Source organism: Siphateles boraxobius, unplaced genomic scaffold (assembly GCF_051911475.1).
Source record: "Siphateles boraxobius isolate OS27281-9 unplaced genomic scaffold, OSU_SipBor_1 18, whole genome shotgun sequence".
Lineage (NCBI taxonomy): Eukaryota > Metazoa > Chordata > Actinopteri > Cypriniformes > Leuciscidae > Siphateles > Siphateles boraxobius.
The window spans coordinates 10,056,851-10,072,928 of NW_027508788.1; the positions used below are offsets into that span (position 1 = coordinate 10,056,851).

The 16,078-nt window shown below is 35.6% G+C and overlaps 3 protein-coding genes across 3 annotated transcripts; 2 read left to right on the forward strand and 1 right to left on the reverse strand.

Annotated features, from left to right (window-relative positions):
* The first annotated feature begins 2,961 nt into the window (after positions 1-2,961).
* cox8a (cytochrome c oxidase subunit 8A) lies at positions 2,962-4,967 on the forward strand. The gene is made up of 2 exons (XM_077233410.1): positions 2,962-3,140; positions 4,572-4,967. The coding sequence occupies exons 1-2, from the start codon at positions 3,021-3,023 to the stop codon at positions 4,680-4,682; spliced, it is 231 nt and encodes a 76-aa protein (XP_077089525.1). The 5' UTR covers positions 2,962-3,020; the 3' UTR covers positions 4,683-4,967.
* Positions 4,968-5,544: 577 nt separating this feature from the next.
* otub1a (OTU deubiquitinase, ubiquitin aldehyde binding 1a) lies at positions 5,545-10,893 on the forward strand. Its single transcript, XM_077233411.1, has 7 exons — positions 5,545-5,634; positions 6,107-6,168; positions 6,973-7,071; positions 7,259-7,377; positions 7,672-7,756; positions 8,823-9,017; positions 10,356-10,893. Exons 1-7 carry the CDS (start codon positions 5,589-5,591, stop codon positions 10,551-10,553), a joined length of 804 nt encoding a protein of 267 aa, XP_077089526.1. The 5' UTR covers positions 5,545-5,588; the 3' UTR covers positions 10,554-10,893.
* Positions 10,894-10,933: 40 nt separating this feature from the next.
* epdl2 (ependymin-like 2) lies at positions 10,934-13,781 on the reverse strand. Its single transcript, XM_077233412.1, has 6 exons — positions 13,650-13,781; positions 13,471-13,505; positions 13,191-13,325; positions 12,897-13,083; positions 12,487-12,577; positions 10,934-11,127 (listed from the first exon to the last, which is right to left on the reverse strand). Exons 1-6 carry the CDS (start codon positions 13,726-13,728, stop codon positions 11,001-11,003), a joined length of 654 nt encoding a protein of 217 aa, XP_077089527.1. The 5' UTR covers positions 13,729-13,781; the 3' UTR covers positions 10,934-11,000.
* Positions 13,782-16,078: the final 2,297 nt, after the last annotated feature.

Below are 16,078 nucleotides of genomic sequence, written 5' to 3' on the forward strand. Positions count from 1 at the left end.
CCAGCCATGTGTTCACACAAAACGAGACATGAACACATAGCTAATGAAACACTCATAAGCCACGTGTTCACACGAAACATGACAACATGAAAGCAAACAGCTAGTGTTAAGTACAAGCTGTGTGATACACTGTACAAGACAAAACTGGAGTGTTAGGGCTCTGTCACAAAATTAAGATAAGACTAGACTGAAGTAACAGAACCCTGACAATTATAGCTTTCGTTATCTAAACGTTCAGGTTAACTCCTAAGTTGTCCTATCAGTTCATATCTTTACCTTTAAAGAATAAGAGGTTAAAGAAACAACTTTAATAGAGTTAGATTAATTATATTGGAGTCAGATAAATAAATGAATTATGCACGTCATCCTTCAACTGCCCTTTGTTCCAATTATTGGTTCAAAATAGCAGCGTAACTTTCATATATGGAAACCAAAGCTAGTTTGTAGTGCTGAAGGCTATCTCAGTAATACACAAATGTTTGTTATTTTGTTTGTTTTTTCTAGCAGTGGTTTTGTATGGTGAGTTCAATAGTTATATAAAAACCACATTAAAGGGATAGTTCACCCAAAAATGAAAATTCTGTCAGTATTTACTCACCCTCATGTTTTTCCAACCCCGTAAGACCTTCGTTCATCTTCGGAACACGAATTAAGATATTTTTGATGAAATCTGAGAGCTGGATCACTCCTCCATACTCCTCCATAGGCTTCAAAAGGATTGAAACTTGCCGGCCTCGAAAACTTATTAAAGACATCGTTAAAATAGTCCAAGTGACTACAGTGGCTCAATCTTAAGTTTATCAAGCGATGAGAATACTTTTTGTGCGCAAAAACAAACAAAAATAACGACTTTATTTCAACTATTCATTTCCTTCTCTGTGGGCCTCTAGTCAGTTAACGTAGTGTGATTGCGTAGAGCTACGTCACACTATTGGCCGACGCTGGTCATGTGGGTGATGCGTGTGACGTACAACAACAGAAGCTCTACGCTTTTACACTAGTGAACTGACTCGAGGCCCACAGAAAAGGACATGAATAGTTGAAATAAAGTTGTTATTTTTGTTTTTTTGCGCACAAAAAGTATTCTCGTCTTTTGATAAACTTCAGATTGAGCCACTGTAGTCACTTGGACTAGTTTAACGATGTCTGTAATAACTTTTCGGGCCCTGCAAGTTCAATCCCTCAAGATGCCTAAGGAGGAGAATTGAGGAGCTCTCAGATTTCATCAAAAATATCTTAATTCGTGTTCCAAAGATGAAAGAAGGTCTTACGGGTTTGGGACAACATGAGGGTGAGTAAATACTGACAGAATTTTCATTTTTGGGTGAACTATCCCTTTAAATTGGATTTTGCGTATGAATTCTATCCTTCAAACAAATATTCCAATATGGACCCTTGTAACAGACTATTACATGCTACCACAGTTATTGTCATTGTAAATCTTGCAAAGTTTTCATTTAAAAAAATTATTTACATTTATAACACTATACTTTGTGTAATATTACCTTGCCATTAACTTACAAAAAAACGTAACTGCTGCAAGGGTGTTTCTAATGGCTGGGGGAGTAACGATAAATCTCTCTTCTGACTGGAGATCAATATCATCTGAAAAGCCATTGAAACACTATTGTATTTTTTTTTCTTTTGCTATTCGACTTCACGGTTATTTTCTGTATTTTCTGTGGTCCCATCCAATATAGACTTTTAAGCAATGACTTCTGCTTTTATTTATGTCATTTGTTTTTTTTATTAAAAGCTGTCTTGGGTAAAAAAGGGAACATAATAACAGAATACTAGGTTACATTTATCAACTTGTCAGGTTTTGAGGGGGACTCAGGTGCATATCAATTGGCTTTTTATTTAAATATCAAATTAAACAAAAACTACCCTATAAAAAACTCTGGGTCCAAACACACCAGCAGAGCAGGGCAGAACCAGGCAAGACAAGGGATCAAGACACAACGGGAACACTGTGCACTAATTCTTGAGAACAGGGACAAAACATGTCCTATTATAGTATATACACACAAAAGCCCTCTTTATGCTAAAAATAAGTTAAGTTACTAATAAATAGTTACATCCACAGAAAATCTGTATACTCAGGTAATGCATTTCTTACATTTTTAATTATTGTGTTTTATATTATTTTAAACAAATGCTTATAGAATATCAAATATCACATGGGATATTTAATTACAGGCTCCCATTGTGGCAACTTACAACAAACAGTGACAACTATGGCTATTTAAGACCATGTGGTCACAAAGACCTTATCTTTATTTTAATGGTGCTAATAAAAACAACATTTTTTAAGGCAAGACTCAATGTATATTCATATAGAAATCGATCCCAAAATAAACCTGCTTGAAACATTCATGTAATAAGGATGAAAACATATTAGATTAAGAGGTTTTCATTTTGTTTATTTATTTGCCATAGGTATGCATGAAACTAAGGGGAAAAAATAAGAAAAATATAAATGAAATTAATAATATACACTAATATTTAATAAATATGTGGTCCACCACTGTAAAAATCTCCCACGGGCACACCTAAAAATGTATCCCAGGCCCTTTGCATTTTGGTGACACTGCATTAGTTAATAAGAGTTCAACAGTTGCTTATATAAATAATTTCTTATAGTATGCAGACAAGGATCTGATTACTTGCTCTTTTGCGTCAACTGGCACATGTTAGGCTGGGCTCATGGGGCATGCAGGCGGTTAAGTAAAAAGTAAAAGAAGATTGTTTAGTGACCGTTTAACTGTCACCTCGAAGAAGCAGTGTCACTGTTACATAATACACAAATGTAATGAATAATTTTAACAATGTATAATTAGTGACGGTTCAAGACTGTTTATTTTTAACAGCCTAAACAAACTAAAAATGGGTTATGCAACAAAAAAAAAACTACAACTCCCACACACACACGCATGCGGATGTTTCCCATGAGCGGAAATTCCGGTGTCATTTTCCTCTTCCTGTTCATTACATACTCGAAATATCATCAGAGAAGCAAGATGTCTGGACTTCTGCAAAGAATCGCTCGGTTCCGCAACGCTCCGGTTCTGCGGGGATCAACCATCACCCAGCGAGCCAACATCGCCTCCCGTCCTGCCAAGGATGCACTTGGGCCCGCTGTGAGTATCTGTAGAGAGCTGGATGATTCCTCTGCAGCTCGCGAAGGGAAGGCCATGATCTCCTCGGTATTCACCTTTAGACCCAATGTGGTCATCGGAAACATAAAAATTCAATTTAGTTTGAGCTCTAACTTACACGATTATTGAGAATAGATATCGTTTGTACTTTAGAATTATTCTTGGACTAATGTGATTTGTGGTTAAAACGGCACCCACAACTTCATCGGCCCATAGCGGTTATTCAGAAGGTCGTGGAGCTGCAAGAGAATCGATGGCGAAATGAATCTCAACATTTTGAGTTATATAAATTTTAGTTAACGTTACTCTTTAAAGAAAAAATAATTCGCGTTTAAGGGCCATTGTGTATATTTCGAGAGATATAAGTTAGCCTATATAATAATACACTAGTTAACGTTAGCTATGCTAATACTATAGCTACAGACAGTGTACCGTGTCTTCCTCTATTTTAAATGATCTCTCATCCATTTCTGAATGTTTCTTACTGTTCCTCGTTTCTCCCAAGGTTCCTTGTTTTTCGTTTTCTTGCTTTAATTAGAGAGATTCGATTAAAAACGAAATGCACATTTTTCTGTAATTAATCGCACCTGACATTGAGAGAGATTTTTTTTCACTTATATCAATACTACTGATGTAAATTGATCTTTTTCAATTTCTAGAGATTTGGGTCTCTTTTGTATTTGAATGGTTAATAACTTAAATGAATATATATATATATATATATATATATATATATATATATATATTAAAGCGTATATGAATAAAATTAAAGAGTTAATTATATATATATATATATATATATATATATATATATATATATATATATATATAAATAACGCTTTAATTTTGACAGCCCTAATAGTACATATTTGGTGATACCTTAGATTTCCGACAAGGCAATTATTTTTTATTCTGTTTGAAGTCACAGTAGCTGTTTTGAATCTCAAGATGGCATTGATTAACTTGCATTGGAATGAAAGTACAAAGTCTGTGCAGTACTACAGGTGATAAGTGTCATCAGTATGTTGCTACAGTTCTATTAAAGTCAGCATGAAACAGAAGTTGCGATTATTATTATTTTTTTCTTTCCCATTGTGACGCATATCCGAGTGACACTGCTTCTCAAACAAGAAAAATGGAGGGCAGGACTTGATTTTGTCCATTGGGATTTGATTGCATGGTTGTGGTTTGCTATTGCTGTGTCACTTGAGTGCAGGTTGTCACGCCATCATCAGAGAAGATTATGTTGTTGAAAGGAGGGGATAATGATAATGCAATTTTTATTAAAATATACCATGATTTCATGGTGACTTTAAGTGGTTATAATGTTGCGTTCACGCTAAGTCCTAATAATAATAATATATAATACATGGTTACCTAACAGTTGTTTGGGTCTTGTGTCTGTTTTTACAGGAGACAACAGCTGGTTTGGCCTTATTTTCTCTTGCCATCCTGGGACCAGCTGGGTGGGTTCTGGCCAACCTGGAAAACTATAAAAAGAGGGGCTCCGCTGCATCTGAGTGATCAATCTGTCATTGATTGAAAGCAGTTTGTCTGGTTTTATTGCTTTTAACACATTGGGACCACCATCACACAGACCTCTGACTTGCCTGAACAGCAGAACAATTTCTCTCCTTGAGCCACTCAACTACATCTCCATGCGACTGGTTACTTTCCTCCAAACACTCCGGTCTTCATTACACCGAGCGTCTGCTCCCTGTTACCAACTGTGTAATAACATTTAATGATGGGTGTCTCTTATTACCTGGAGCTGTTACATTTGAAATAAATCATTATTTAAATCTTAAATTCTGTGTCTGTTTTTTTTATTTTGTTTTTTTGACAAGATACTGGAATAAAACATGATATATATAATGCATTTCAAAAACCTGTTGCATGATGGGTTTGTATTTTAATGTCTTTTTAAATATTTCATAATAGCTAGCTATCTGTCATTGACAGCAAGGCTTGGACAACTTGTATAAGATAAGTTAATGTTGGAGTCCTGCAACACATTTACTGAATCATTGGGTCTGATCAAATGTTGATCTAAAAATATGGTGACAAACATCTAATTTCTGACACATGGGTAAACGATTTAGAGAAAAATAATGATATAATTGAATTTTAGTTGTGTACATTATTTATTTTTTCTTTTAAGATAACACTTAAACACACCTGGTTTGTGAAAATAAAGACTTTTTTTCTTAATTAGTGATAATGTCAAGATGTATACTTATCACCAGCTTTTATGGGAGAAACTCGGTTAAACACATTTAAAAAGTCGACCGTTTTTACACGTGTAAAACAATTGTAGTGCATTCAGGTCATGATTGGGGTACAAACGGTACAAACTGGTGAATAATTTCATCCGGAAGTAGATTCAGTTCCCATCAATCAGGTGACCGGAAATGACTGTTCTGCAGGAACATGGCGGAGGAGCAACAACAGGAGATCCCTCAAAAAGAGGCTGATGGTGAGAAGTACTTTACCGCTATTAGCTAGAACCAAATTCTGTTTACAACGTTTTGCACATGTCGCTGGTATTGAGCTGTATGGAGCACAGGAGCTAAGGGATGAGCAGCTAGCGCTCTGCTAACCTGCTAATAACAATAGCTGAGAGTTTCTTTGTTTATTTTTGAAAGCAGTTGTTTCAGTGTCCAAATATTTTTTTTTTCATTCTGTATACGATTAACGTTATTAGTTTCAGCTTAATATAAACGTTTAAGGAAAATGCTCCCCCGTGTGTCACATACGCCTTTATAAATGCACTGCACTGTGGAAACAAATGTAGAAATACCTTTGCACTCGTCTCGCAGTAACAGCCAATACTAACGTTTGTTCCTGACAATGTAACGTTGGGGGAAAAAAAGTATAATTCACTCAAGCCACAAGGTATTGGCAGATTTGTCAATAGTTTGCACTTAATTGTGTTTGTTCTTTGACAGGGCTGAATTGTCTTGCATATGACGAAGCCATTATTGCACAGCAGGATAAGATTCAGCAAGAGGTAATTGTTGAGCGATTTACTCATTCATTTGTATTGTAATGTCATGTGATGCTGTATACACGCTCCTCTAGAATTAAAGGTCTTATGGCTAACAAAGCACTCAACAGGTCATGATTTAGCTGATTCTGCTTTAGTAATAACACTTGAAAGACATGTATTAATAGTAGGTTCATTGTCATTAAGTAATTAATGGAAACATAATGTATAAATTTTTTTAATTTTTTTTATTTCACCTCGTTGCCAAGAAAGCATTTCTCATTTTAATTTAGTTTCACTTTGCTGTACTAAAATAAAAATAAATAAAAAAAACTATAAAGACATATTAAAGAAAAACGAATAAAATGGCAAAAACACAACAGAAATGCTTAAGTTTTTATTAAAATTTAAATGAAAATATAAAAATAAAAACTAATTTAAAATCTTACTAAAAATATATAGTATTTCAATGATACTAAATTAACGTCGCTGATTAAAATTGAGCAAAAATGTGTGTCGTACTTGAGACAGTTTAATGAGGATCAGGTTTCCTACTATTGTGGAAATCTGGAAAATATTAGGGTTTCGAGCATTGCTCTAAAAAAATGTCTACAAGTTATTCTAGTTGTTATAATTATTACTTATTTGTTTATTCGAAGAAAAATCATTATCCAGTAATCATGAATGGCAGGAAGACGCATGAAAATTCATTGGTCAAAAGGTGTGGGATCTATTTTAGCGCCTCTACATGTATTTATGTATAGACATGATGCTCATTACGAAAAATGGCAAGATTCAATCTTTAACCCATCTTGAATGTCATTGTAGATAGCAACCAGTATTTCTCTGGTGTCAGAAAGACAGGAACTGTCTGTCCTTAAGCGAGAGTATTCAGATGATGACACCATTTACCAGCAGAAGATAAGAGTAAGTGAACCTTTTCAATTGAGAATGAATGTTTATGGAATACTATGCATACAATATTTTTTATAGTGCAGTTATCTTTGTCTTTTATCTCAGTTATCCAGCCACATACACAAATATGTATTTATACACAAATATTTCCAGGCATCCCCATCTCTGACATTTCTTTTCAAAACTGTTTCATCAACAGGACTTGCAGAAGAAGTACTCATCTATACGCAAAACACGGCCAGATGGGAACTGTTTCTACAGAGCCTTTGGTTTCTCACATCTGGAGTCTTTACTTGAAGACAGCAAAGAATTACATAGGTAACTACCTGCCAGCCTACATTCAAGTGAACATCTTTATTCATTTAGCTAAGTAAATGATTCCCACTCCACAAAAATAGATATAAAAACATGAAATATTGTCTAAATGGCAGTGATCGTCACTCACATCATGCTGCGTTTTCACTTTCAATGTGGACTGACAAACTACTTGTTGTGTCAAGCCTGTTAAGATAATTTTCATGAAAGTATGAGGAGAAGATAATGGTCTCAAGCTGCTCCTGTAACCTTTAGCACACTCTTCTAAGACTGTGTTTGGTTCCGTTCACCTGGCAGGTTTAAGGCTATTGCTGCCAAGAGTAAACTGGATCTGGTGAGCCAAGGTTTCACAGAATTCACCATTGAAGATTTTCACAACACCGTAAGTCTTTGGAAGAATGTCCAGAAAATGTATATTTTATTATATTATTTATTAATATTATAAATTAGCTTTTATTTTTTTAATACTTTTTATATATCAGGTTTTATTTAAATTTTAGTCATTTTGTTATGCGGTTTATTTTTTATTTTATTTATATTTCTAAATATATATATTTCTATATATTCTATTTCTATATATTCTAAATGTATATATTTCTATTTAGCTTTAATTCATTCTTGTCATTTTAGTACTTCAGCTTATTATATTTTAGTTAGTTGCCAGGGCTACTTCTCTAAAGGGACGGTCACACTACACTTTTCGTTCTATTGACTTCCATTCATATGCATGAGACAGGAAACGCAAGAACACATGAAGAAGTTCTTTGCATTTAGCTTTGTTCTAAAGTTCGGATTTGGTGAACGCTGACCTGCGGATTCATATCACGTGAAGACGTGTGACCAATAGAATCGATCCGATACTTATCTGAATTAAAAGAATGTTGCAGGAAAGTGTAGTAGATTGTAAAATTAGATTTTTTTTTTTGAGTTTAAAAAAAAAAGACACTGCAGAGGGTGACATCATATCACGACCATCGCAGTGTCTGAAGAAATATCACAAGCTCAAAGTCTAGTGTGACCACAGCTTAATTATTTTGGGTTACACCTTATTATGACGTAAATACATTGTTCTTACTAAAACAAGTACTGAGTAATATTAATTAACTACATGTACTTACCGTAACTTACTATAGAGTTACGGTTAGGGTTTGGTTTAGGGTTAGTTACTTGTAATTATGCATAATTTATTGTTATTACTATAGAATGTACATGTAGTAACTTGTTACTACGTCACCTTAAAATAAAGTATTACCTTTTTAGTTTTAAATTGTTTTTCACTCTAATATATTATTTCAGCTTTATCTTAATTAACTAAAATAATTTTTAATCGTTTAAAATTACAGCACTGGAAACTTGAAATCAGTCCCGTTTGCCCTGTTTTCTTTCTTTGGGGTATTCTTAAATTAATTTCTTGCAGAATTAATTTCCTCTTGTCTTGTCCACTTCAGTTCATGGACCTGATTGAGACATGTGATAAGCAACCGTCTGTAGGTGAGCTGCTCGGCTCCTTTAATGAGCAAAGTGTATCGGATTATCTGGTGGTCTATCTGCGGCTGGTGACCTCTGGGTACCTGCAAAGAGAGGAAGACTTCTTCCAGCACTTCATAGAGGGTGGTCGCACCGTTCGAGAGTTTTGCCAACAGGTAAAACTGAAAAAGTCCTTTATTTTTATTAGGGATGGCCCGATACCGTTTTTTTTCAAACCGATACGAGTACGAGTATTTACATTTGTGTACTTGCCGATATCGAGTACCGATACCGATATTTCTACCGCAAAAGTAACTATAGGCTCCCAGAAAAGAAGACAGAAGACTATTTTAGAACACAGGTTAGAAGACTGTTTTTATTTTCTTCTCTGCTTGTTTTAACAAGTCTAAAAATAAATAATAATGAGTAAAATAATAAATGTATTAACACACAAACCACTGTTAATTTAACATAAAAGGAAGCAGTTACTGCGTGCATGGTCTGACATGACTGAATGCGCCCAAAGTGCGCTCCCTTAATAGTCTAATTCCTAAAAAGCTGACAGTTCATCGCGATCTCACACATCTGTTATTATCAATGAAGCTGACTGCACAATGAATCTTTAATAATATCCACACTTTGTTTGTTATAATTAGAGGATTTGCCAGCATACAGAATTCAGCACTGAACAAAAAAGTTTTGAGCAGTGAGGGGAGTCTATCTTAAATGCTTCTGATTAGCCATTGCGTTCAAGAAATCAACACACATGTCTGTGATTGGCTACATCGCTCAACGCTGCAAACATGTTATGAATAGAAACTCTGGCCTGTAAATCGTTTCTATTTTGTTTTAGTTGTTCTTCTTGCTTTTCTGCAACAGATGAATGAAAATCTATTAGTTTTAATATGTTGTATTCATAGATATTTCTAGTTTGCGGAAGTCCCGCGAATCGTTTTATTCTCCCGGAACCCGCACACACAGAGTGAGTGCATTACCGCCCGTGCCTGCGCTCGCGCTCGGCCATCAGATCTAGTGCCGCGCCGCACTCTTTTGCGTTGGGAGTGCACGTCCCTATGCCTCAGTTCACCTCGACAAAGCACTCGCGGCGGCCAGTTTCGTTTCGCTAAATGTACGTGGTATCGGGGCGTGGTATCGGTGAATTTTTATGAGTACGAGTACGAGTATATGAGGACAGTATCGACCCGATCCCCGATGCCAGTATCGGTATCGGGCCATCCCTAATTTTTATCCAGTTCTTTTAGATCAGGGGTGTCCGATCCTGATCCTGGAGGGACACTGTCCTGCAGAGTTTTGCTCCAATCCTAATTAAACGTGCCTGAACCAGCTAATCAAGGTCCTCGGGGTTACTAGAAACTTCCAGGCTTGTGTGTTGGGAATGGTTTGAGCTAGACTCTGCCCTCCAGGAGCAGGATTGGACACCCCTGTTGTAGATGAACCTGCTCTTCAATGACTTTGCAACATTTTTAACCAGCGTGACCTTCTGTTTTGGCCAGGAGGTGGAGCCCATGTCCAAAGAGAGTGATCACATTCACATTATAGCCCTGGCTCAGGCTTTAAACGTGTGCATCAAGGTGGAGTACATGGATCGAGGAGAAGGAGGAACAGTCAATCACCACATCTTCCCTGAAGGTGGAGAGCCCAAGATCTTCCTCCTCTACCGACCAGGCCACTACGACATCCTGTACAAATAGCAGATCGGCTGCTAAAGGCCTCGTCTATCTCTGTGCTGTGGGTTTGACTCGACTCTAAACCTGTGAAATGTGAACCCAGCACTTGACATTGCAATTTCCTGTCAAAACCCCCCTAAGACTCTTGGAGTATTTTGGAGAATCTGTTATACAATGCACTGGACATTGTACAGTTAAACCTTCATCATCAATTTTTTCAGTTGTATATGGTTATTTCATTTAGTTGTTCTTTTTGTTTGTTTCTTGTAGTTTAAGACTGCATGTCATTTATGATAGGAATGGAAATTGCTTTATCATGTTTGACTGTATTTGACTTTCATCAGAATAAAAAAAACTTGCAGTAGTCATAGTTTGCATAGTCACATTGTTTAATGTGCGTAGGTTTAAAATTGTGCATCCATGCTGCAATTTAAGCTAGACATGCACTGAAACACATACTCATTGTTCCTCTTAGAGAAGACCGATGAAGGAGTTTGTCATGACACCTTCTTTAGCCGGCAGCACTTCCACAGAATCACAGAATGAAGGTGGGATGAAGACATTTGGGTCCTCTATTCCCTCCACTAGGTCAAAGAAGCTATGGAAAGAAGAAATCATGGCCTCTGGATCTATTTAAGGTTGATGACTTTTTATTTGCTTAAAGATATTACTTCAGTGATCCCTGGGGTGATTAAGGTGTTAAATGTAAAATACTTAGAAACAAATGGGTGATGGTATAAAATAATTGGTATAAAGAAGAAACAATCCAAAATTGTGAGAAAATGTATATATTTAACTGTCAGAAAATGTAATTATATAGTACCGGTCAAAAGCTTGGAAACATTCATATTTTTTATGTTTTTAAAACAAAGTCTCTTATGCTCACCAAGGCTGTATTTAATTTATTTGATCTAAAATACAGAAACAAAATAGTGAAATATTATTACAATTTAAATGGTTTTCTATTTTAATATACGTTAAATATTTTTTTATATTTAGAAATATTTTTTATTTCTGTGAGGCAAAGCTGATTTTTTGATCAGCCATTACTCCAGTATTCAGTGTCACATGATCAAGTAATATTTTGTATAACCTGTGATACTTTTATCAGGATTCTTTGATGAATAAAACGTTTTTTTAAAGACAGCATTTAACCAAGCATTAACCTTTGAACTGTAGTGTATATTGTCAGAAAATATTTTATTTTGAATAAATGCTGTTCTTTTTAACTTTTTATTCTTAGATGAATCCTGAAAAAAGTATCACATGTTCCAAAAAATATTAAGCAGCACAACTGTTTCCAAAATTGATAATAACTTGGTATTAAATGAACATATTAGAATGATTTTTGAAGGATCATGTTACACTGAAGCCTGGAGTAATGATACTGAAAATTCACCTTTGCATAACATAACATAAAACATTTTTTTAAAATTATTTTAAAGTATATTAAAATAGAAAACCATTATTTTAAATTGTAATATTTCACAATATTACTGTATTTTTGATCAAATAAATGCAGGCTTGATGAGCATAAGAGACTCATTTTAAAAACCGAAAAAATAGTAATGTTTCAATGTTCATTCAGAGTCTCGGGTTATGTCTACATCTGTGACCCATTCAGCACCCTCCTTTTCTCATTTGATTATTAACAGAATTAGTTGTTTTCATGAAGCACACTTTCTGTTTTATGTGCATGTTATTCGTTATTCTTGCATGAAGACAGCCTTGATCAGAGGAAGAGGAAAGGCGATGTAAACACATGTAATTGGTTAAGAGGGTCGCTTGCATAATCTGCTGTTGTTCTCCACCAGTGTACTACAAATGTGGTTAAGTAAAGGACAAGATTGTAGACTTAATTACATAAATATTATCCATGGCTCTTTGGTCTTTTAATGAAAAACATGTTAGACATGGTTTCTATATGGGACTGATCAGCCTACTTTTGAACACTAACCTTGTCATGACAGATACTTCCCCTTTCTGTGTGAAATCAATGGTGTGGAGAGGCACGCAGCCAAACGCAGTGAAGGTCAGCAGGTAGTTTTCTGCAGAGAACAGTACAGAGAACATAAGCCAACTAGCAAGGGAACTAGAGCCAATTTTATATCGGTTCATTCAAGCCAAAACGACAAGTTACTTACAAGTAACTTTTTTTGTTGTTGTTCAAAACATTTATACTCTATCAATATTTCTTTAAAAACTTGTTTTTGTCACCATGGTAAGCCTATTATAAGTTTTTATATTTTAGAATGGTCGGGATTGTTGTGACTGTTTTGAAAAGTAAAAACTTGTGATGTTTTAATACATTCGTGTTGTTTATCGCAGTCTGTGTGAATCATCAGTCAGCATAACGGCGCACATTACCTTTTGTTTCCTGCGCTGTTCCATTCCAGTTATTGACGAGCAACCCTTGTCCTAGAATAGAGCTGCTACCCAAGACCATTTGAGTCAGGAAATGGGCATCATGGGGAACCCCGATATGTCTGAATGGTACCTTTAATGCAGTCTTAATACAAGTTTGGTTGCGGTAGTGGATCTCATAGCTGACCCCCTGTTGAGGAGTGCAAACTCTGTAATTAGCAGTCAGCAACAAAATCACCAATGATGAATTTAGCTAAATTCATGTCTTGCTATTTCTCCTTATACATGGTACTTTACCTCTCTAAAGAGCAGAAGCCTGTCTACAAAGAATGTCTGGTTGCCATCTTTTCCAGATGCTAGAACTCGAACATTTTGTCCATAGGCATCATAGGAGAATTTCTCAAAAACACGCAAGTGTTGCCCTGGCATGAACTGTGTTGGAGAAGAAGATAATATTAGTGAGAGCATTTTCACATAAATCACAGTTAGCATTTCCATTAGGTAGTTTTCTACAGATATAAGCCAACAAGTAAGAGACGTTAGAGATAAAAGGTATATGTCAAGACAGTCCACTTACTGCGGTCAGCGCCCCCTCTAGCAAGGGTGGAGACTCTGGAAGTCAAGGGAGGATAACAAGTTTCATTTAAACTTCTCAAAGGATCCAAAACAAGCATACATCCATTGTTAGTTATTTCAACTGCACTATAAAGTTTACTAAAATGTGCAGGCAAAGGACAAAAGGTCAGGAGGTCTTACTGCAGGGTTCAGGCCTCTGTGCGTAGCTGCTGAGAATCAGGCTCAAGCAAACTGGGATCAGAAACAGGATCTTCATCATTACCGTGGAGTGCTGGTAAACAGGAGCTAGAGCGACTAGCAGCAGTGTTTCTAAACCCGCCTCTTCTTATAGAGTTGAACCCGGATCATCTCTCCATGTTTTTATATTCACCCATACTGGGCCTTTTGGGTATCGGGGTCAGTGATCTAGTTCATTAAATGTTTTAGAGGTGGTATACACTTATTTTTATGTCTTACTTGGAATAATCATTAAGAAAGTGCAATACAGAAGGAAGATAATATGTTTTTGAAGTTCCAATAATAGGAAATATTGTCAGGTGTACCTGTAGATAATGGGTGCGTGTGTAAAACCTGGCCTGGAGTAAAAAAAAAAAAAAAAAAACAGTCACATTATGAAGACTCAGCATATTATGACCTAGCATTTTCTTGCCACAGGTCAATGTTCAAGTGCTAGTCATATAACAATCTATGGAGAAAAAGAAGTTGATGATATTAAAACAGTAAAATAAGTTGTGGCACTTGGCCAAAAACTGTCAATTTGACAGAATCTGATGATTATAGCTTTCTAAAAAGTCATCTATGTTCTATATAGCCATCTTAAAATAGCCTCAGCAGGTTTAATGGTTCTGAAAAACTTAAATCTGATTGGTCAGTTGAAGAATTCGTCAGTCTGATATTTTCTCACATTCGCCTCTGTCAATGGCAGTGCTGTATATCAGTTAAGTGGGGTGATTCCTTTAGGGTTTGCGATGCCCTATTGAACGTATCAAAAAAGCAACACTTATAGCGTCTTGATGTAACTTAAATACCCATGCAATTCCCCTGCCAATGTAAATACCGGTCCATCTGGGGTAAGTAAGGGAGAATCAAGCCTCTGCATGTTGAACACATTTGTGACTGAACAAGGCCACATCGAAGGAAACCTTTATGGTTTAAGTGCTTCATTTAAAGAGTTCTCGTGTTCTCATGCACACACCTTTCCCTTTGACATATAGATTTATACAGTCTGGATTATGTTTTCATTACTTCTTTACTGCAGTCAAAGTACAAACATGGCTCATCTGTCAGGAGACCCATGTGACTCATATGACCAGCGATGTGGCTTCTTTGATTACAGAAGACATAGACAGTTACTTATTGTTTGGTTCAAGAACAAACATATAGTAAGTTGAACAGAATTCCTTCAATCTTTCGCATTAAATGGCCTGTAATTACAGTTGATCTGACTTCTTGGCAGGATCAAAGCATTATATTCAGCTTTGAGGCTGGAACTGGTGATTTGAATTGATTTAGGACAGATGAATCACACACATATTATTTCATATACACCATTTTATTATTATGGACCTTTGAAATTGCAGTAAACTCCTCACTCTTTATGCTGTTGACCTCTTAGTTCACTATTGTGCTCTCTTTGAGTGAGATCATTGGCAGAGCGTCCACTAAGGAGTCATCAGTTAAATGGTTGTTATATCCCTCACTTACCCCTGTATCTTTATTAAATTTTGTGACAATGGTGGTTTAAAAAGTAGAAATGTGCAGTTTGTATTTATTAAAATAGTTAGAATAGTTTACCCAAAAATGAAAAAAAAAAAATCAGTTTTTTTTTTTGTGGAACCAACATTGGTGAACTATCTCTAGCTAGTCCATGAAAATAAAAAGCGTCCATTCAGTCATTGGGCCGATAATGCTTGAGTCGTAACACTGTCCGAATTTTAATTATTTGTTTTTTAGCATCACAGTTCCAAATTATTAATTTGTGCTTATCTTTAGTATGACGTGAAAGGCAAATTATATATTTGTTTTTTTTACACTGTAAAAAGTGATCAGTTGACTTAACTTAAAAATGTGAGGAAACCTGTTACCTTAAAATATTAGGTTATGTGAACTTGACAATTCCACATAATAATTTTTTTCAATTAAGCATGAAGTTTATTTACTTGATAATTTTAAGTCAACGTGCTTTCCTCACTTTTTTAAGTTAAGTCAACTGATCACATGTAGAGCATATAAAATAATGGTCACCGTTAAAACATCTACTGTAGTATATAATAAAATTTTTACTATTTCTGTGTTGCTGTTTGTAATAAACTATTTGATCATAATACATGCCTACTTTTACATGGCCCTCAGTGGAGATTAATGCTTTTTGCATCATAAAATGTATTTACGGCATCAACCAGCAGGGGCTAACAGGGCCATGCTCCTTAATAAAATGTTCTATGGATAGTTGTATATCACTTTCTGTAATTCTCACATTAAAATAATCCAAATGGAGTGAGTTTGGAGAGAAACTACCAGTTTTTCTCACCAATGGAGAAGTTGTGTTTTAAGGGAAAACACTTATTTCTGCAGTTCTGGTTGCCCTAGTGGTGCACAAATCACACACT